General features: G+C 36.4%; 1 protein-coding gene across 1 annotated transcript in view; it reads left to right on the plus strand.

Moving 5' to 3' along the window:
- The window catches only part of Dcc (DCC netrin 1 receptor), a 1,165,761-nt gene that overhangs the window by 540,957 nt on the left and 601,266 nt on the right, over positions 1 to 23,538 (plus strand). Inside the window, exon 3 of the mRNA XM_052155825.1 lies at positions 11,565 to 11,849. Coding sequence (XP_052011785.1) covers positions 11,565 to 11,849 — 285 coding nt within the window. The remainder of the gene's footprint in view (positions 1 to 11,564; positions 11,850 to 23,538) is intronic.

Consider the following 23,538-nt stretch of genomic DNA (forward strand, 5'->3'; position numbering starts at 1 on the left):
TTACCAAAAACATCTCTAATGAAAATTCTGCATTAGGTTCCTCATTTATTTCCTTTTATTATCAGTAGAGACATGTGTGATGATATAAAAGGTGCCATTTGATGAAATGGACAAAAGGAAGCATAGTTACAAAGATAAATCCTCTGATGGACCAAAGAACTCTTGTTTCACATGCATTTCATCCATCAAGGAAGGAATGGAAAACTTATGACCATAAACATCTCAGATTAATGAAGTATTTCAGATTTTGATATATTTTCATATATTTGATGAGAAGTCTTAACACTGTGGCAAATATGAATGTAAAATCCAGTCATGTATCATATAAAACATACTTCATGCACATACTTATGAGGTATAGTCATACAATGCTTTAATAATTTTATTCATGAGACACGTTACTTATTTGCATATTGATATATAATAGTGTTCAAAAGTTGTTTTTTAAATATAATATATTTTTTTTAATTTGGGGAATGTCAAACATATTTTTTGTCTATCTGACTGCTGATTCAAGGAAAGGATTTACAATAAGAAATTATATAAATCTCTGGAGGTTAAGAATTCCCAAGATCTGCAGTTAACACATTCAAGACCAGGAAACAATGATTTTATTTATGTTTAAATGTAAGATTAAGGAAGCATGAAGAAGAATGACATTCATGCTAATCCCATTCTCCGTTCAAAGTCAGGAAAAAAATCTAGTGATCCAACTAGGATAAAACAGGCATAGAAAAGATGTTCTGTGCCTTTCCCTGCTGCCATGCATAGGTCTCCAATGTGCTCTAAGTGGAAAACACACTTCCTTGTTCAATTTGCATTTTAGAATGTCATCTTCATATTGAAACACCCTGATTAGCACACCTAATACATTCGTTTGTCATGGAGTCAATGGCTCACTATGACTTAGAAACTTAGACACACTGAATGAATGATTAAATGAACTAATGACTGAATGAAAAAAGCAAGTGATCTGGAAATGTCCATGAGTTAGTTTAACTGGCGTTGCTTAGGGATCCTTGACAAGTTAACCCGGATAAAGTAAAACCAAGGTACTTATAATAATGAGAAGTAGAGTGGAAGTGCAGCACAAATATTAGCTTTTCAGTTATTGGGATGATTCGATGTATTCCATTATGGAAACACACTTTCAAGAAGTTTCCATAGGTATCAGCCACCATTACAGTCAATCTCCATGAGTAGAACTCAACTGGATGTAAGCTTGGTAGAAAGTTTCAGCTTCAGTTTTGATTAAAAAAATATCGTTACTATTATTTATAAACCAATAGCACCTTTTATAATGAGAATTTTAACTTCAAAGCAATATATAAAAATATCATTATTGTCCAAGGCTATTGAGGGAAACATCTTCTTAAGATATCTTTATGCTCATGAATCTTGCTCAAGTTTGCACTTGATAATCTGATTATTGGAATGCTGTAATTTTGTCTTAGTTCCTACTATAACTTTTAAAGATAAGTTTGATTTTTTAAAAAAACAAAAATACATAAGTATATTTCTTTTACTGAAAGAAACAGAGTTGGCATGGTATGCTAATATTGCTGTAATCCCGGAAACTGAGAATCTGAACTGAAACGGAATCTGGAGAATCATAAGTTGAGGCCAGTTACTTAGAGACTAAGACTCTCTCTGAAAATAACAAAAGACATTTACTGACTTAATTTTCAGTGGTTGCCCAAAACTATGTAACTGAATATAATATAATTTGTTTATCCAATTACCAATAGAATAAGTTAATTTTTCTCTAATTTTTACATTGAACAAAATGCTTTTATGTATTTAATATTTTCTTTGTACACTTTTCGGCAAACTCCTAGAAGTAATTTTTGTTTAAATTGTTGTGCTGGCACATTAATTTTCCAGGTGATATATCAATTTACATATTTATTGGCCTAGTTTTCATTATGAAGAGGATTATATACTAAATTACTATATAAATGTTGCTTGCGTTTACTTTTTGATTTATAAAGTTTTTCTGCACTATTTTTCTTTTTAAAGAATTCCCATAGCATTTCTCCACATTAAACTCTCAAACATAGAACTGATTTATGTAACTCTTATGAACTTCCCTTTGGCTTTATACATATATGAAGGTAAATCACCAGTGCAAAAATCAGAGATGAGGTTAGCACAGTTAATCTGAGAGCTAGCTATCACTCTGCACAACTTGTTACTTAGCATCGCTTGTGAAAAACTCTATGCTAAATTGAACATAAAATAATGGCATCAGTGTTCTATACAATTTCATTATAGTTTATGAAATATCTATATCCTGGAAGACAATACTACATAGGTTGGAGGACGAGGTGGAAAAAATTCTTCCATATTTAATCTTGTCCTGGAAATAGATAATGTATAGTAACTCGGATGCATGAAAAGAGATTCATTAAAATGCTACTAGGTGAACCTCCCCAGAGTTCCCTTGCTATAGAGTTAATGAAAGAGTTGGAAGGGCAGTGAAGAACTCAGGCTTGTCTGATAGCTGATAATAAAATCAGAAGGAAGGAGGACCATTCAGCACACACGCGTAGTTCATGTCTGATAACTCCCTTCAGTGAAAAGTTGGTAGGTCCTGAAATCCATCTCTGGAGTGGCTGGCTTCTCTTGTGTAATTGCTTCATAAAATCTATCCTTTCAGAAAGAGTGCTCTGTCCTCATTATGATGGTGGGAATACAGAGTATTACAGATGATTAAAGAATCTAGAGTTCAAACTCTGGATTTGAAGGTCAACTAATGAAAGGTGAGATTTGAAGTAACAGCCTCCTCACTGTATTTTGGCCATGGGTAAAATGGAGCCTGCCCACCACCCATGTATCTCACCAATTGTTTCAAAAGATAACACTGTGTCATCCCCAGAGTGTTATCTGAATCAAATCCAGTAGGTGACTTTCAAGAAAGTTTTGGTGTTTTTCCTTTGACTGTTTCTTTGGCTTTGGGGAAGAGTTCATTTGTGTAAGTGAATTGTAGAGCTAGCATACGAACTCATAATGTGTGTTTTGTTTCTAATTTTTTTCTTTTCACTTTGTATATCCTCCATATATAGTTCAAGTAAATTGTCCACATGACAAAACTGCATATGTATGATTGTGCCTGGAACACACTAGGCAGGTTTGCTAGCTAGGTTTACAATGCTAGTCCGCATTTCAGCTCTTGCTATTAAATAATTTTGCAAATACAATGGGAAGGAGGGAGGGAGGAAGAAGGGGGAGATGGAAGGGGGAAGGGGGAGAGAGAGAGAGAGAGAGAGAGAGAGAGATGGAGAGAGAGAGAGAGAGAGAGAGAGAGAGAGAGAGAAACATAAATATACAAAGAGAGAAAGAAGGAGGTGGAAAGACACCAAGAAAGGGGAAGAAGAAAAGAGCTGGAAAGACAGCAGGGCAAGAGAATGACCTACAATGAGACATGGACAGTGGAAGCAGACAACAGTAATAAATCCCATGAAGATGCTTTATTGCTCTTTACTACTTTAAGAAAAAAAATACACTTAGAGAACATCTCTTTGGCTTGCTTCTTTTCTCTACCCTTCAGCCAATTTGACAGTTATGCAGGGGCAAAGACGATCCTTCTTAGAGGGAACTTAAATATTTGGTCTTTAATGGAGAACAAACAGAGTGTTTATAGGCACTCTCCTCTGGTGATAGCAAAACATTATGACATTGCTGAATATTTAAACCCAAAGCATATTTCCAACTACCAGGTCTGTCCCCCAGTTGATAAGTCTCTTTTTGAAATGAACTTTAATTACTTAATAATTAGACTCCTATTGGAGAAGATGTGGATTCCGATAGTGTGCCAAGGAGGCTAGAGGGCAAATCAGAAGAACATGCCATTTCCAGATTAGAACATACAGGAAGGAATAGGCTTGTTCCTGCTCTATGCAGGGGGTGGGGGGATGGGGAGGTAGGGTGGTGGTTGTGGGGGGTGGGTGACCAAGGACCTCCCAGAGGCAGTGAGCCCTGACATCTGTAAACCTGGACTGTGAAATGCTTCATTTTCACATTTATTATAAATCCAGAGTGACATAGATTTGTTATGAAGTACAGTGCCTGCCTGAGATGTTCCAACTTTGTGACTGTCTGGCTCTGATGTAAGATTTCTCTCAGTGTGGGTGATGGTGCCTGCATGGGTGGAAGGCTAGGGATGGACTATTGTTCTCAGTATTTTAATTCTGAGAGCTTAATACTTCCCTACAGATTTAGCAGCTTTGCATTCATTGCCATGGTGATTTTTTTTTTAACTTTCTCCTCTTTTGTTGCATTACAAAAGAAAACCCCAAGAGAGAAAAAAAAAATGTTTGGTGCTTTGGCTGTTAACATTTCTACTGCCCTGGAAACAACTTCTTTCTATCTAGCCTGTATTGACTTAAAGGAGGATAGATGGGTGTTTCTTGTTTTGGATGCAGCAACAAGGAACTGAGGTGCATATTTTTCATAACAAAGTAGATCTGGCCTCCAGGTTCTCCCAACATCCCTCAGTACCTAGCTGGGATACCCTGACCCCAACCCTGAAGTTTCCAGCCCATGTGGATAGAATCCGCTCCCCCCAGAGGCTCTTCCCAATATAATCCAGACATTTTATTCTCTCTCTCTCTCTCTCTCTCTCTCTCTCTCTCTCTCTCTCCACTCTCTTCTCCTGTGCTCTTTCTCTTCCCCTGCCTCTAGATCCTCATGGCAACTTTCCTGGCCTTTGTTCTTGGGGTCAGTGAGGTCACTCAAAGGCAGTTTCCCAATAAACCTGTACGTAATATAATCTATTCTGCCTTGAATTGGCTCATTTCTCTGGCAAAGAAAATACCCTTGCCCAGATTGGCCTAACTGGCATGAGGCTAGCCATGGAAAAACATCTGATAATGTTTCCCAGGGATAGTGACTTGTAGGAAGTTGGGTAAATTCCACCTAAAATAGAAGCTGGTTCTCAAAGCAAGACTGTATATCTAAGGTAAGAATTTTGCACTTGTCTTAGGGATTGTCTCCTGATTTTCACATCTGCAATCTGTTTCCACGTGAAAGGTACATGCACAGGTATGTCTTCCCACGTGCTAGCTCCGGCTCTTTAACACTTTTCCTGAGGAAGTCACTGCTTTCTCCCATTCACCACAATCCTCTACCCCACCCCACATCATTGCCATTATTCTTCATGGTTGCAAAACCACAGCATTTACCTCAAATGGAATAAGAGTGTTTATTCTGGAGAAATTTATGTGACTATGTCCCGGGAATACTGATTCAGATTGTCTCGATTTCCATGTCCTGTGTGGCACCAGTTTAATGACAATTTTATGTAACACAACAACAAAGGCTATAAATCAAGGAGCTTTTTAAACACCTTGCTGGGAACGGTAGTTACAGTAAAGCAGGGAAGTCTAAGTTCTGATGCTATCTGATGACAGTCTTAAGCCTTTTACTTGAAAGAAACTAGAATGTTGTTAGTTAGAACAGTCTGAAAACATTTTACCTGTTAGTCCCACAGGGACTGGGTCAGACACTGTGATTATCATGGGATGGCTACTGCGGAGACTAAAGATCAACTGTGATCACACTTTAGACCTGCCATATTCCAACATCTTCACTATCATGAAATCTTTAATCACCAGATGAGTGTTGGCAGAAGGTTCAATGTACAGAACAACTCTTTTCCAGGACGTTCCTTCACAACTTCCTAATGTATAAGGCCTGTGAGGCTGATCTAAGCCAACTATTACAATAATTGCACCATGTAATTTTCATTCAATAAGTATGGATTTGATGAAGTATGCCTTGTGCTGTTTGCAACATAGAATAAAACTAGTACCCAGTCCTTCTGCTCGTAGAACTTGCAGATTAGCCTGGAATGTAAAATAAACCCCACAGTTCTTCAGTGTCAGTCTGAGTATATGGTACAAAGGAGACTGGAGTCTAACTTGTTGTCCCTGGGCAGAGGGATGAAGTGAAGATTTATTACCTGAATTGACATTGCCACCTACCACATAAAAAATGGTTATGTTAATGAGAGCTAAAAACAATAAGCCCTTCATTGTATTGATGGTAAATGTGACAGTAAGGAATCCAGTTTATGGATGTAAAACAGACCTTGAGCAACATTTAACAAAGTGCGCATGCAAAGAGGCTCTTTGTGAATCTTTCAGGTGATAAAGGACTATAAAGCAATAACAGAAGGATCTTTTATGGAAATCAGAATAAGTGCCAGTCCCACTCCGCCATGCTAACTTCATAACGGCTCTATATTTCTTGTTGTCAGTCCTGTTTACTATGCAGTCTTAATAGGAATTGGTGCTATCAATAACATTTCTGAACACTTCAGTCTGTATAAGTCACTTATAAGAATGGGAAATATATGGATTTATTTTTTCAAGGCCAAGAAGATAAAATAGAGCTTTTGTATGTGGGTTATGTCTTGACTTTCCCATATGAAGATCAAACTGTGCTTTCCTTTTTATAGCTTCTTACTAATAAGCTTTGGTCTGTGTTAACACATGGTTGTGCTCCACATGTCTAAAGCTGTGAGATGAGTGGTGTGGGAAGCTTCCGCAATTCCAGGTGTTCCTAGACAGGAAGTTGTGTAGCATCCTGGGCCAGCCCAGGTGTGAAGGTAGGTGTCTTGACAACAGTTCCTTTTAGGAAACAACCTTCTCTCAAGGATAAAAATAGAAGCCTTCCTGAGGCATTCTAAATATGTTTTTGTGCTATTTTGAATAGTATAGCTCTCTAGACTGTAGTGGGTTTATAAGAATTTAATTGAGTACAAAATGTGGAGTTGTCCTCTCAGTGTATGCAGGGAGAGTTGGTTCCAGGAGTCTGTAGAAATGAAAATCTCCAGAGGCTGATACTTTTACATAAGATGTCAGTTTTGCAAAAACACATCCAATCATATGCTTGAAATCATGTCTAGCTGACTCATCAAATATTATAATATGTAAATGCCATGTGCATAGTTATGTTGCTTAGGGAGCATGACACAAAAGCCTGCACATGTTTGGCATAAATGCAATTAAAATATTTTCAAAGAAGAGTTCTTGAAACCTAATGTATATTAAGGGTCAGCTGTACTGGCTTGACTAAATTTCTTACCCAGTTCTACGTTGCTACTGGAAGAGCAGAGTATTGCTAAATAGAAGAAACACATCTTAAACAAATTTCAATTAGGTTAAGGAAATAAGGCAGTTTCAAAATGATAAAACAGTACCAAATTTTATTTTAAATACTCTTGTTACATTGTACTCATTTAGATTTTTTTCTTGTGTTTTTTATATAAACTGAAGATCCTAATACTTAAATAATTAGGATGGGTTGGCAATACAGATCAGTGGTAATACACTTAGCTAGAGTATATAAATAAGGCCCTAGGTTCAATTCTTAGTATACATGCAAAAAGAGAACATACACCTTGTAAAAATTAAATGAAGTGAGTCAAGATGCTTAGTGTAGTAAAATATCAAACTTGAAATGATACCCAAATGCAAAGCCATCCAACTCCTGAAGGGATGGAATAAGAAACTGACCCCAGATAATCTGGAACCTTGATTTGTTATCAGCCACCATCTAAGCCCCCAGAGTGAGTTTGTAAGTGACAAATGTAAAACTAATGCCAGGTTTCAAAACATGGATATTTTAAAGCATTTAAACTTAACATAGAACCTAATCAAATATTAAGGTTTATTTTTTATTGTCAGTAAATATTTAATATACCCTGTGGAGAAAATAACTACAGATAACATCACAGGAACATGAGAACACTTTTCAGTTTTTATTTATACAATGAGCTCTGTCAAAATGTCTGTAAATTATGAGTGATATAAAGAATTTCAGGCAGACAGACGATTCTCAGAATGACTAGGGAAAGTATAGGCTATTATATTTGATGCTATTAGAATGTTTACAGATAGAGTTAGGGGGAAAAATCTCTCATTCTAGAGAAACTGCTAAGGAAATGTCATCAAGACAAGAAGCCACCTGGAGGGGGTGGCATTCTAGTTTCATCCCCGTACTTGGGAGGCAGAGGCTGGAAGATATCTGAGGTGGAGGCTAGCCTGGTCTAGAGAGCAAGTTCCAAGGAAGCCAGGGGTATACAGGGAAATCCTGTTTCCAAAAATCAAAAACAAAACCAAGAAAAACAGAACAAGGGAAGACTAAGTTTAAGGCCTTAGATGAGTTCAAGGGAGTTGAAAATTGTTTTGTTAATAGTTGTGGAAAATTATGTGGATTATGCTAGATTCCTGGGTATGTAATTAAAAAAACAAAACAAACAAAAAACCAAACCTCTTTTACAGCATTTGAACAACAAAATAATACCCCAAATCTTAAACACAGCCATGTTCAACAGCTGAAACATAAACTCCCTGATTTAGAATAGTTTCTGATACCAGGTATAGACATGAATGAGTAAAGAATAAAGGTAGCAAACAGTGGCCCACAAGTAATCTCTTCAGTGTGAACAGACTTTTGCATACCAGGAAACTAATCTTCACAAAGATCAAAGTGAATCTCATATCCTAGGAAGCACAAAAATATTTACTTTATATGGCTGAATCTATTGATTTCTAAAAAAAAATCCAGTACTTCATTTTTATGAGTTTCAGGAAATTTAATAAATAAAATATACTACATAATTGATATCATATAACTTCTTTCACAACCAGAAGATGCATGCAGACCTTTTGCTTCATATTAGAAGCAGTAATTCAAGTCACACAAAAGCCTATAAACGTACTTGTTTGTTGCATAGTTTTCTTTGTAGCAGCAGAAGTAAAAGATAAAAGTCATTTTATAATTTTCCATCCTCATAATAATCTATTATTTGAACATTTTCTATGCTACAGTCTTAACTTTAAAACTCTAGAACCCATGGTACAAGGCATTGAAACAAACATGTTCTTTGCTGTTTCTCGTAAAATCTGACATCAGTGTGGTGGTGACTATAAAATAATTATGTGTTTATGATGATTTTGCCTTGGGAGAAGTGATGAATTACAATTTACCCAACACCAGCATCGACTAAGCAGGTGACAACAGTGGTGGATCAGTGAGTTTGTTGAGAGTGCTTATGAGAGCATGGGTTGTCTGGGTGACAGACTCTGAGCCAAGGCACTTATGTCAGTTCCCAAGCCCTTTACATTTCTCATAGTGTTTGTCTTTCAGTTCAGAGGACAATGCTGTAAAATAGTTTGTAGAAGCCAATTCCAGTGTCTCATTATGCTAATATGCCAGCCAGATGAGGTTGAGAAAGGAAAACTATTGTTGATTTTCAATTTTAATTACTTGTCTATATTCTCTTCTCTAGTTCTATTTTAATATCCTATCAAATATTTACATATCAAATATATTTATATCATATTAAAAATATCAAAGTATAAATAGCAAATATTTAATAATCTAGCAAAACTTTAATATCACTGATAATCAAATAGAGCGCAATGGTTTTGAATTTGTACAGTGTCTATACCTAATGCATTACCATGCTTGTGCACATGTAAAAGTACCCATATATTTTTTAATTTACCTCATATATTAAATTCTAGTATACATTAATGAATTATATTTTTATTTTATATATTTAATATATTATTATATAATTATTCATAACTTTTTCCTTAAGCATAAGTTCTAACAATGAAAACAAGAAAGAATGTTAAGTAAATCAGAAACTTGCTTCCTGACATAAAACATAGAATCATGAACCTCCACAATATAGTTTCTTTATACTATAGCAACTACTCTTTGGTTTCATCCTTTAAATCCACACTTTAGTTAATTAGGAGGCAGATTATATATTGTACCCTTTTTCTTTAAACTTCCTACAAAACTGTACAAAGAGCCTAGAAAGGTTTTGAGCCGCGAAGCTAAGACAATTTTAATGGATTCCTTTTGTTTTCCCAACCACTCTGGAAAGGTCTAACATAGTTATGGATGAGTTACTTTGATTGGAAGAGTGTGTTTTTTCAAGTGGCTGGTGCCCTCCTGTGATACCTCTGTAGTATTGGTCTAGATGGCTCTGTAGATCCAAATTCCAGAGTTTCAAATTTATGAAGCAGATAGGTAGTTATTTTAATTTTTTAGATATATTCTTTATTTACATTTCAAATGTTGTCCCCTTTCTTGGTTCTCCCCCCAAAACAAATCCCCTAACCCATCCCTCCTTCCCTTGCTCACCAATCCACCCACTCCTGCTTCCCTGTCCTGGCATTCCCCTATACCAGGCCATCTAGCCTTCTCAGGACCAAGGGCCTTTCCTCCCTTTGATGTCCAACAAGGCCATACTCTGCTGCATATGCATCTGGAGCCATGGGTCCCTCCGTGTGTACTCTTTGGTTGGTGATCTAGTCCCTGGGAGCTCTGGGGGTATTGAGTGGTTCAAATTGTTGTTCCTCCTGTGGTGCTTCAAACCCCTTCAGCTCCTTGGGTCCTTTCTCTAGCTCCTCCATTGGGGACCCTGTGCTCAGTTAAATGGTTGGCTGAGAATATCCTCCTCTGTATTTGTCAGGCACTGGCAAAGCCTCTCAGGAGACAGCTATATCAGGCTCCTGTCAGCAAGTATTCATTGGCATCCACAATAGTGTCTGGGTTTTATAACTGTATGTGGGGTGGATCCCTAGGAGGGGCAGTCTCTGGATGGTCTTTCTCTCAGTCTCTGCTCCACACTTTGTCTCTGTATCTCCTCCTGTGGGTATTTTGTTCCCCCTTCTTAGAAGGACCAGAGTATATTTTCTTCTTCCTTCTTCTTGAGCTTCACTTGATCCATGAATTGTGTCTTTGGTATTCTAAGTTTCTGGGCTAATATCCACTTATCAGCAAGTGCATACCATGTGTGTTCTTCTGTGATTGGGTTACCTCACTCAGGATGATATTTTCTAGTTCTATCCATTTGCTTAAGAATTTCATGAATTCATTGTTTTTAATAACTGAGTAGTATTCCATCATGTAAATGTATCCATTCCTCTGTTGAGAGACATCTAGGTTCTTTCCAGCTTCCGGCTATTATAAATAACATGTGTACCTGGGATACATTTCATTTTGTTGTCTGTTCATATCATTGGAAGTGAATGTATCTTTTAATTCTCGAAACTTTCTCAACTTATCCTACATAATCAGTTCTTCATGGGTCTCCATAACTCTGTAGACGTTAGTCCAGTGTTAGGTAACTGGGACAGGATAGCATTCAAATTTATAACAGCAAGGACACATTTGGAGCACTAACACACAAGACCACCATTAACCTGCACATCAAACTTTTATTTTCAAAGCACAATTTTCTCACTTGTTAAAATTAGAATAAACTTATCCCTTTTGTTATTTTCCATGAAGTTTGTGATATCCCAGAGTTACCATACAAGAAGCTTCTAGAGACCATTGCCAATATTACCTTTCTATCTAAACAAATAATTTACTTGACCTACTTCATATGTAACAATATACAGTAAAGTTAGAAGACTAAATGCAGTGTGAGCGTATACCTTCTGGAATACAGTGTCTCACAAAGAACAGCAGATATCAGCAATTATTGTGCTTTATTTAAAAGACTCATCCTCTTTTCATTGTCTTTCTTTTAGGACCACTGAGGTTCCTTTCCCAGACAGAATCAATCACTGCCTTCATGGGAGATACAGTGTTACTTAAGTGTGAAGTCATTGGGGAGCCCATGCCAACAATACACTGGCAGAAAAATCAACAAGACCTCAATCCAATCCCAGGAGACTCACGTGTGGTCGTCTTGCCCTCTGGAGCATTGCAGATCAGCCGACTTCAACCTGGAGACAGTGGAGTCTACAGATGCTCAGCTCGGAATCCAGGCAGCACAAGAACAGGAAATGAAGCAGAAGTTAGAATTTTATCAGGTATTTCAGCACTTACTGTATTCTCCACAATACAACATAATTTTCCATGGACAGATATTTTCTAAGGATTAAACACTCTGTTTTGCTTACTGGGTCTTTTGTTTGTTTGTTTTATTGATTTTTTTTTGCTATTATAGTATACGAGGTAATAACAGCTGTTCTTAAGTTTCTGTATATTACTAAATTGTTTTGAAAATGTAAATACACTTAGTGTCATTCATTTTCTCATTTATTCTTTTATTTATATATGTCTATTTCATATTATGCCAAAAACCCATTTATAAGCAATTCTCATGTTATTTCATTTTTCTTCTGACAACAGTCTAAAAAAACAGGTTTCATTCCTATTTATAAAAATGAAAGGATTTTTGAGGTTGAATATCATTCTTAGATTGATACGTAACAAATATCTATTCAAACATTGTCACAATAGTTGCTTAAATGCACTGTACTGTGCATGAAACTAACATTGATCAGAACTGACACAGAGCCTGGACTTTAAGAGTTCTGTGTTAATACAAACATACAAGTAAATATGACACAATGAATTAATGCAATGATACAGAATTTTGTTCGTTTCCATCTCTCGTCCTTTCTTCTCAGGTAAATTGCTATGACTCTGACCACCTCATTACGTTCTCCTAAGTAGCCAGAGTGTGATTAGCTGCATCTACACCACTGTGTCTTCCAGGGACTGATACTATCACAGATGTCTCGAGTATCGACATTCACAGTGGCTCTCCTTTGTCAAGCAGTCCTATACATACTTTCATGAATCACAGACAAACATGAGGCATTTGAATAAACTGCTCTTCAAATGGTAGATGTTGGTGTCTGTCCTATACTCTGAGTTGTTTGTAGTTATCATAAATATTTCACATATAGACTGTATAAATCTTTCTAAAATGAAAACTAGCAATTCAGGTGATGCTTATTCAGTGTGATGAAGAAGGCAAGTTTAAAACACTTCTCATTTCCCTTTATCTTCTATGCTCCATCAGTAACATAGATACTGACTTCCGTGTACACGTATTGTACACTTCTACCTTTCATCTCCCTTGCAACAATAATGGAGCATTTATTAGTAACACATGCTCGCATTTACATAGGAACCAATTTCATACCCCCAAATCAAATATTCATATTTCTCTGCAATAAATAATGTATTTACTGAATCATCAGATAGTGAGTCAAAACAAGTCACATTTAAAGTATTTGACAAGAATATGCTCAATTATCTCAATATGTCAGAGGAGCCTATTTCCAGTAACATTAAGGAATCACAGTGAATTAATCAATTATGAAATTTTAAATAGAAAATGCCAAATAAACATTAAATTAGTAATGGTGTTTATTTGTTCACCATGTAGACTGTATTATAATTGAAAGGTGTGGAGATTTATTTAAAGTCACATTATTAATCTGATGCAAATAAGAAGACATCAGTGTACTTTGGAGAGATGAATATATTTCTAATTAGAATGAAAATTAAAGTGAAGTAAGGCCAAGTGTTGAGGTGATATAGAAAGATTTGGAAGGAGAGGGATAAATATGATCATTTTGTATTATAAGCATGTAAGATATGGCTTTAGCTTGGTGTTTTTTTGTGGAAGTCCTCTCACTGGCAGCCTATCACTTAAGACTCTTTTCCTCCAGTTGGGTTGCTAGTGTAGCCTTTCATTAGGAGAGATTTGCCTTGTCTGATTGTATCTTGTTTTGCCATGTTTGGCTATTGTCTCTTGGAGGATTGCTCTTTTCTGATGAGGAAGTGAAGGGGGCATAGATTTGGATGAGAGGAAAGGGGAAGGGAGGGTTGGAGGGAGTGAAGAGAGGAACAACTGTGGTCAGGGACATATGATAGAAGATTTATTTTCAATAAATACAAAAGATATTCTCAAGGGAAAACTGAAATAATGTAAGATGTTTTACTTAAATTCTTGTTAATTCAAATATTCAATCATAAACTTCCTAAATGTTATAAGAACTAACACACACACACACACACACACACACACACACACACACACGAGATCATACTTGACTGAGTCTCTGCATGTACTGTAAATGTCTGTGTAAGAGAAGTTCTTTTTGATCCATTTTTCCCAAGTTTTCCTGTTTCTTTAGAAGTAAAACACAAAAATCTACAAAAGTTATAAGATTATACAAGAGAATGAATAAATCGTCATCCTTAGCACTGAGTTGCTAATTGTGCTTCTCTGATTTTTAACATCTTGTTATTTTTCCTGAATGAGTTTCCACCTTCCAGAAGCAGCAGCATGAAGCACTAATTGTTTCATATACATAGTATACATTTCTATTCTAACTCTAATTTAATTAAAAATGATACAACCAGGAATTGGAAACCATAATGTGATTGGCATGAATTAGTAGCATAAAAACTGCAGCTGCATGCTGAGGTAGCCTGTGCATGTAGTGTATACATTCTGTAAACCGAGGCAGAAATATGTTCACATATTTGAGACTTGACTAACTAGCCTATGTAATGAATTCCAGGTCAGCTTGGGATACAGAATAAGATGTCTCAAAACAAAACAAACAAACAAAAAATAGAAACAGTCTTGGAATCATTAATCATTAAAAATACGTTTCTGTAATGCCTAAGGTCCTATGCTGGTTAAGTTATATACTGCATTAGTGCTAAAGTGAAAATTTGAAACTCCACCAGCATATTTATTAGCATTTTTTGCTAAAGTATTTAGATTTGTTTGTTTGCTTGCTTGTTTGCTTATTGTCTTTGCAATACTTGGGAGTAAACCTAGGACTTCTAACTTCCGGAGTGATGGTTACATCATTGATTGGACTCCCTGCCCCTTCTTTCTTTTTATAATTTGAGCAAGGGTCTCATTAAGTTTCCTAGGATAGCCTTTTACTCACCCTGTAGCCCAGAAAGTCCTTAAATTTGGGATGTTCTTGCCTCAGTGTTCCAATTATCAGGTTAGAAACCTCTATCACACCCCAACCATTGTCAATTTTAGATAAAGCCCTGTTTACAGGACTTTATGTAATTCTAAATAACTTTAACTTTTACCAACTCATGGAACAGATTCCAAGTTATAAATATATCCTATAGATAACTAGGCTCTGTTAAATTCTCATTTTAATAAGTAAGTAATAGTGACGAGTTTCACTTCATTATTACTGCATCCCACACCATTTTGAGCAACTCCTACATTGCAGCCTTCGGTTACAAAAGAAAAGATAGTTGATAAAATCCTGGAAAGGAAATCCATAAAGCAAATAGATCACACTGTGAACAACACAGGTCAGAACGTTCCCTCACTGTGTATGAGACAAACATCGTTTGCTTGTTGTGATGATCAAGTAGTGTTTAGCTATGAGAACTATATAGAAGGAGCAAGAGGAGCCCAAGATTGAAGAAGTTTCAGATTCTGCTAGAGGGGATTAGAAAACAGAAGTGGTGGTGGGAGGCAGCAGACCAGAAGAGAGGAAGTTAAACTGGGAAGAGAGACAGGTAGCAATCACCATGATAGTCTTGCAGAGAACTTGACCAGGACCTGCTCCCATGGCATCATCAGGATGGATTAAAAAATGGAAATGGTTTCAATATTGTTAAGGGCAGGTGTTGTAGTTGTATCTTAAGAGGGACGAGGTGCCATCGGGGCTCAGATGGAAGCTAGAAAGTAGGATGTGAGCAGATACAGGGGAATGAGAGAAGATGGTTGCTACAGATAACATCAATGACGTATTTCAAGAGAGGTTTTCCATGGTATTTTGTCATTTCCACGTAAAAATAATTATTTCTTTCAAAAGTAAGAAAAATTGATACCTAATTTAAGTTGTTGATTAATGATTTAAGACAAATTGAGTTTTTCCATATGAGTAATCATATGGTTTTGATAGAGTAAATTAGCAGTGAATAGCTTTAATACACTTTTTTTTTTAAGTATCAACTGAAGCAGTGTAGGTTGTGATGTTTCAAAATACCATATGTAATGGGGAGTATATGATAAATTGAAGCAGCCAGCAATTGTGGTTATAAAATTAACTTTATTTGTGGTTCATCACATATGAATGCCAAGCCACAGAGTGGATTACTGATTTATAAATCTGCTTTGAGCAGTAGGTTGACAAAAAGAACTGGTCCAGGCACTGGAATTCTTGTATCAGTTTTCTTAATCATCTAATTGAATTAGTCAGTTGATAATTCAATCTACTGTTTATTTATTTAACTATAGTCAAATGATGCTATGTCCTCAGTAGACCCAGAGGTATTAACTTTCTGTGGTTTGTTGAAAATATATTCTATGTTTTTGTTATGATTTTATTTCAAATATAGTATTGGCAGTTTTTTTATTTTTTATCTTATTTGTGAGCATAGAACAGATAATTTCACAATATCATTAAGAATACAATATTATATTCAACACCATATTTGAACAAATTACCCTTTTATTAAAAAAACTGATTGTAGGCTTTTATAGAAAGAATTCCCAGGTGTGGTTTCAGACACGCTGAAATAATGTGACTCTCACAACACACATAAACATTTTGGTTTCAAGTATGTATAGTATTTATATTTACACTGTTGTATAATTTATGAAAATGTTCAATTGTATTATCTCCCTGAAACAACTAATGTGATGTGGTATGTGTGTGTGTGTGTGTGTGTGTGTGTGTGTGTGTGTGTGTGTGTATACACTGTATTAACTTGTTATGGTGTTGCAAGTCTAAATCTCAGAAGTTGGTAAAGTGACACAATAGGATGGTAACCTTGAGCCAGTTTGGACAACAGAGTGAGAAGCTGCGTAGCCAGAGATGAACAGTAAGACTTTTATCACACACAAACAAAACAAGTAGGTAATCATCTGAATCTTTAGATTCTGCCACTGCTGATTGATCAGGGTGGTAGCTGTTAAAGATCTGAGTAGCTTTAACAAGAGCTTAAAGTTAGATATGACTGGGGTTTCCCGCTGTAGCAGGGCTTAATGCTTAATAGACATGATGTGAGTTTATGGTGTTGGACAAACATGGTTTGGACAGACAAACAAAACACCCAAACCAAAGAGCAAGTATTTTTTTTTCTTTTTTTTTATTCAATATATTTTTTATTTACATTTCAAATGATTTCCCCTTTCCTAGCCCCCCCACTCCCAGAAAGTCCCTTAAGCCCCCTTCTCTCCCCCTGTCCTCCGACCCACCCTTCCCACTTCCCGTTCTGGTTTTGCTGAATACTGCTTCACTGAGTCTTTCCAGAACAAGGGGCCACTCTTCCTTTCTTCTTCTACCTCATTTGATGTGTAGATTATGTTTTGGGTATTCCAGGTTTCTAGGTTAATATCCACTTATTAGTGAGTGTATACCATGATTCAGCTTTTGGGTCTGGGTTACCCCAATTAGTATGATGTTCTCCAGCTCCATCCATTTGCCTAAGAATTTCATGAATTCATTGTTTCTAATGGCTGAATAGTACTCCATTGTGTAGATGTACCACATTTTTTGCATCCACTCTTCTGTTGAGGGATACCTGGGTTCTTTCCAGCATCTGGCAATTATAAATAGGGCTGCTATGAACATAGTAGAGCATGTATCCTTATTACATGGTGGGGAATCCTCTGGGTATATGCCCAGGAGTGGTATAGCAGGATCTTCTGGAAGTGAGGTGCCCAGTTTTCAGGGGAACCGCCAGACTGATTTCCAGAGTGGTTGTACCAATTTGCAACCCCACCAGCAGTGGAGGAGTGTTCCTCTTTCTCCACACCCTCTCCAACACCTGCTATGTCATGAATTTTTAATCTTAGCCATTCTGACTGGTGTAAGGTGAAATCTCAGGGTTGTTTTGATTTGCATTTCCCTAATTACTAATGGAGTTGAGCATTTTTTAAGATGCTTCTCTGCCATCCGAAGTTCTTCAGGTGAGAATTCTTTGTTTAACTCTGTACCCCATTTTTTAATAGGGTTGTTTGGTTTTCTGGAGTCTAACTTCTTGAGTTCTTTATATATATTGGATATTAGCCCTCTATCTGATGTAGGATTGGTGAAGATCTTTTCCCAATTTGTTGGTTGCCGATTTGTCCTCTTGATGGTGTCCTTTGCCTTACAGAAACTGTGTAATTTTATAAGGTCCCATTTGTCAATTCTTGCTCTTAGAGTACATGCTATTGGTGTTCTGTTCAGAAACTTTCTCCCTGTACCGATGTCCTCAAGGGTCTTCCCCAGTTTCTTTTCTATTAGCTTCAGAGTGTCTGGCTTTATGTGGAGGTCCTTGATCCATTTGGATTTGAGCTTAGTACAAGGAGACAAGGATGGATCAATTCGCATTCTTCTGCATGCTGACCTCCAGTTGAACCAGCACCATTTGTTGAAAAGGCTATCTTTTTTCCATTGGATGTTTTCAGCCTCTTTGTTGAGGATCAAGTAGCCATAGGTGTGTGGGCTCATTTCTGGATCTTCAATCCTGTTCCATTGATCCTCCTGCCTGTCACTGTACCAATACCACGCAGTTTTTAACACTATTGCTCTGTAGTATTGCTTGAGGTCAGGGATACTGATTCCGCCAGACTTTCATTTGTTGCTGAGAATAGTTTTAGCTATCCTGGGTTTTTTGTTGTTCCAGATGAATTTGATAATTGCTCTTTCAAACTCTGTGAAGAATTGAGTTGGGATTTTGATGGGTATTGCATTGAATCTGTAGATTACTTTTGGCAAAATGGCCATTTTAACTATATTGATTCTAACGATCCATGAGCATGGGAGGTTTTCGCATTTTTTGAGGTCTTCTTCCATTTCCTTCTTCAGAGTCTTGAAGTTCTTGTCATACAGATCTTTTACATGTTTGATAAGAGTCACACCAAGATACTTTATTCTGTTTGTGGCTATTGTGAAGGGGGTCATTTCCCTAATTTCTTTCTCAGCTTGCTTATCCTTTGAGTATAGGAAGGCCACTGATTTGCTTGAGTTGATTTTATAACCTGCCACTTTGCTGAAGTTGTTTATCAGCTGTAGGAGTTCTCTAGTGGAGTTTTTTGGGTCACTTAGGTAGACTACCATGTCATCTGCAAATAATGATAGTTTGACTTCTTCCTTTCCAATTTGTATCCCTTTGACCTCCTTACGTTGTCGAATTGCCCGAGCTAGTACCTCAAGTACAATATTGAAAAGATAAGGAGAAAGGGGGAAGCCCTGTCTAGTCCCTGATTTTAGTGGGATTGCTTCAAGTTTCTCTCCATTTAGTTTGATGCTGGCTACCGGTTTGCTGTATATTGCTTTTACTATGTTTAGGTATGGGCCTTGAATTCCTGTTCTTTCCAAGACTTTAAGCATGAAAGGATGCTGAATTTTGTCAAATGCTTTTTCAGCATCCAATGAAATGACCATGTGGTTTTTTTCTTTGAGTTTGTTTATGTAGTGGATTGCATTGATGGATTTCCGTATATTGAACCAACCCTGCATTCCCGGGATAAAGCCTACTTAATCATGGTGGATGATCGTTTTGATGTGTTCTTGGATTCGGTTGGCAAGAATTTTATTGAGTATTTTTGCATCGATGTTCATAAGGGAAATTGGTCTGAAGTTCTCTTTCTTTGTTGGATCTTTGTGTGGTTTTGGTATCAGCGTAATTGTGGCTTCATAGAAGGAATTGGGTAGTGTTCCTTCTGTTTCTATTTTGTGGAATAATTTGAAGAGTATTGGTGTTAACTCTTCTTTGAAGGTCTGATAGAATTCTGCACTGAAGCCATCTGGTCCTGTGCTTTTTTTGGTTGGAAGACTCTCTATGACTCCTTCAATTTCTTTAGGCATTATGGGACTGTTTAGATGATCTATTTGGTCCTGATTTAATTTTGGTATTTGGTATCTGTCAAGGAAATTGTCCATTTCCTCCAGATTCTCCAGTTGTGTTGAGTACAGGCTCTTGTAGTAGGATCTGATGATTTTTTTTGGATTTCCTCAGTTTCTGTTGTTATATCTCCCTTTTCAGTTCTAAGTTTGTTAATTTGGATACATTCTCTGTGCCCTTTGGTCAGTCTGGCTAAGGGTTTATCTTGTTGATTTTCTCAAAGAACCAGCTCCTGGTTTTGTTGATTCTTTGTATGGTTCTCTTTGTTTCTACTTGATTGATTTCAGCCCTGAGTTTGATGATTTCCTGCCTTCTACTCCTCCTGGGTGAAATAGCTTCTTTTTGTTCCAGGGCTTTCAGGTGTGTCATTAAGTTGGTAGTGTATGCTCTCTCCATTTTCTTTTTGGAGGCACTCAGGGCTATGAGTTTTCCTCTTAGCACTGCTTTCATTGTGTCCCATAGATTTGGGTATGTTGTGTCTTCATTTTCATTGTGTTCTAAAAAGTCTTTAATTTCTTTCTTTATTTCTTCCTTGACCAAGGTATCATTGAGTAGAATATTGTTCAATTTCCACGTGTATGTGGGTTTTCTGTTGTTTTTGTTGCTATTGAAGACCACTTTTACTCCATAGTGATCTGATAGGAGGCATGGGATTAGTTCGATCTTCTTATATTTGTTGAGGTCTGTCTTGTGACCGATTATATGGTCGATTTTGGAGAAGGTACCATGAGGTGCTGAGAAAAAGGTATATTCTTTTGCTTTAGGATAAAATGTTCTATATATATCTGTTAAATCTAATTGGTCTAAAGCTTCAATTAGTTTCATTGTGTCCTTGTTTAGTTTCTGTTTTCCTGATCGGTCCATTGAGGAAAGTGCAGTGTTGAAGTCACCCACAATTATTGTGTTAGGTGCAATGTGTGCTTTGAGCTTTAATAAAGTTTCTTTTACGAAAGAGGGTGCCCTTGCATTTGGAGCATAGATGTTCAGGATTGAGAGTTCTTCTTGTTGTATTTTTCCTTTGACCAGCAAGAAGTGTCCCAAAGAGCAAATATTTATAAAACACAACCAAAACAGAAAAGCATAAGGATGTATCAAAGAACATGAACACATTTTCTTATAATATATTCAGAGTAATGGTTTGCAAGGGATGGTGAACAATGTATTAAATCTAAATTTTGAATTAACCATCAAGCTAGGTTGTTAATTAATGAGTGTTTAACTAAGACTAAGACATAAATGTGAATATAAAGAGCTGCAAGTAACCACCGATAACTAAACAAGCCTCAGTGGGGATTAGCACAGTCTTGAAGTCCATCTGTATCATCAGAGAAATACTTTGTGAAATGTGATTCCAGAGGATGTTTAATATGGAATATAGAGTTGAACTCAGCATATTGAGAGTCTTTAATCTCACGGTTAGGCATTTAAATTGAGTACATTTGTGGGTGGTTGGGAATATTTGCAAGTGCTGCTTAGGATTGTATATTCTGACATAAGTATAGATCAGAAAAAAACAGGAACACAGAAGCAAATTACAAATACGAGTCATCTATCCCTAAATACTTTTCTCTTATACTCCATGCTACCTGAAGTAAAGGGTTTTCCATTCCATTGAAGTTTTTTGTAAAGGATACTTTTGAATATACTGTTTCTGACCTCAGGCTCTAAACAGGACATGCGGCCTTTTGTAGATTTAAAAATGAATGAAATTATTGCCTGTGTTCCTTCTGTAAATATTTTTAGGAAAGAATGAATTATGTTAGTGAATTATATTAAGTTCCATGTGGTACAGATTTTCTACAAACCATAATTTATCTGGACTGCACGAAAGGATCTGAACATGGCCCATCACAATACAATTTCCTAGGTTTGGCTCAGACTGAGTTAGTATCCCAATATATTATTATGAAAAATGATAAAGGTCATGGATCTTAACATCACACTAGGCACGAATCTTGGTTTCTCTCACCCTACTTGGACGATTTAGAACAAATTACTTAATTTAAAGCATTCTCTTGTGGAACAAAGAGAGAGAGAGGATATATTTTGTAGAATGATTGTAAAGATTAAATTTGACAGGCCAAATACATTTTGTAATCCTCAGCAGATACTGTAATTATTCTTGCATTTTAGAAGCTTCCTCAATACTAAATAATTTGATTCTCATGCAAAGATTATTTTCCTGATTATTTACCTTGTTTTGATTATGGATATACAAGCAACCTGGTAGTTAAATATCTGTAATTTGTCTAGTCTTCTTGTTTCATTTTATATACCAACCACAGATACATGAAAGCACTCTCCCATCAGTATCTCATTACACTATGATTTCCACCCGATGCTTCTCCATATTCTGCTGTACTAAATAAACCACATTGGTTTAAATGAGAATAAGGACAAAAATATGATTGCTAGTATTTGTTCTTCAAAGCCCATTAGCAAACCTCACAACACTAATTTTTTTTGCTCATTTCTATACAGAGGAGATGTAGGATGTGATCTGATTTTGCAAATGTCTTCACTACCAAGGATGGCAGCTATCATTTCATTCCATGTTCAGCCCCAACCCTGCTTTCAAAGATTTAAGAGCTCCAGTTTCCCATCAAACTCCAGTTTTTGGAACATTCATGGCAATTGTAGTAGTGCAATAACTATTGATGAAAGGGTCAGAATATGAGGAATGTTTTCTATGTGTAGATGAGCAAAAACCCCTTTTTATAGTTTATATTACTACAAAGTTCCCAAGATAAATGACAGAATGACTTTCCTTGTGTGGAGTTTGCCAAGAAAGTATGTGGCCTTTTATCATGTAGGAGCTACTATCGATGGGAAACTGGGCTCAAGGGCTCAGAAATGACTGGGCATTCATGTTATATTAAAATTAGATACGGGAGATAAGGTCACAACTTAATGGACAACTGAGAAATCTGCTATTGTAGTTGGGTTGATCAAAATCCTTTTGGGGGCTGAAGAAGTGTTCTCTAAGGTAAACAGCACTTGTTGCTCACACAAAGGGTTAAGTTCATGTCACAGAACCTACAGTTTGGCTCCCAAGTGTCTATAATTCCAGTTCTAGGGTATCCAGTGCACATTGTGGTAGCACTATGTGTTGTACACATACACACATGCATGGAAAATATGCAATGTGTAAATACATCTAAAAATATATTAAACTCATATCAATTGCAACAATATTTAGCATGCTAGTAGTATGAACTTAATTACTACAGGTAAATGAGCATTCTCTGACCTTGAGTCTGTCATTTATTGCAACTAGGGTAAGATGTCCATGATTCCTATTTGAAAATGAAAATACTAGGTGGGGATCTATCACAATATGTCTGCCCATCACTCTCAGGTCACACAATAGTCACCCCATCATCGAAAGCATTGCTGTTTCTTCTTTTCCATTGATAGTGAATATGTTAGTGATATTTTATAGTCTTTTAGCTTCCATTCTATGAAAAGTTACTATATCCCAAAAGGTAAAAAGAAAAATAACCTTCTTTTGATAGGCTTCCAAATGGAGGAATGGGTATTTCTTGAACAGAAGGACTCCTGTGTAATGAGTCAAACACATGCTCAACTTCAATGAGGTAGTAGCAGGCAGTCTTTTCTAATGCAGACATAAGGGTCTATAGAAAAAAAATTGTGATTTATTAGTGCAAGTGTCAGAAACGAAAACTGAAACCACCAGACTACTTGCCCTTTCTACATTGTTTAATACTAATTAATTCCTAGGAAAAATAAAAGCATATTCTGTTTTAAAGAATAACCGTTTTGCCTTCACCACCTTAACATAGTATAAATAGCAAAGAACTCGAATAGTTTTAGTTGAAACTAAACCTATTAAAAGCAAGTGTTGAAATAAAA

This window comes from Apodemus sylvaticus, chromosome 13 (genome assembly GCF_947179515.1).
Source record: "Apodemus sylvaticus chromosome 13, mApoSyl1.1, whole genome shotgun sequence".
NCBI lineage: Eukaryota > Metazoa > Chordata > Mammalia > Rodentia > Muridae > Apodemus > Apodemus sylvaticus.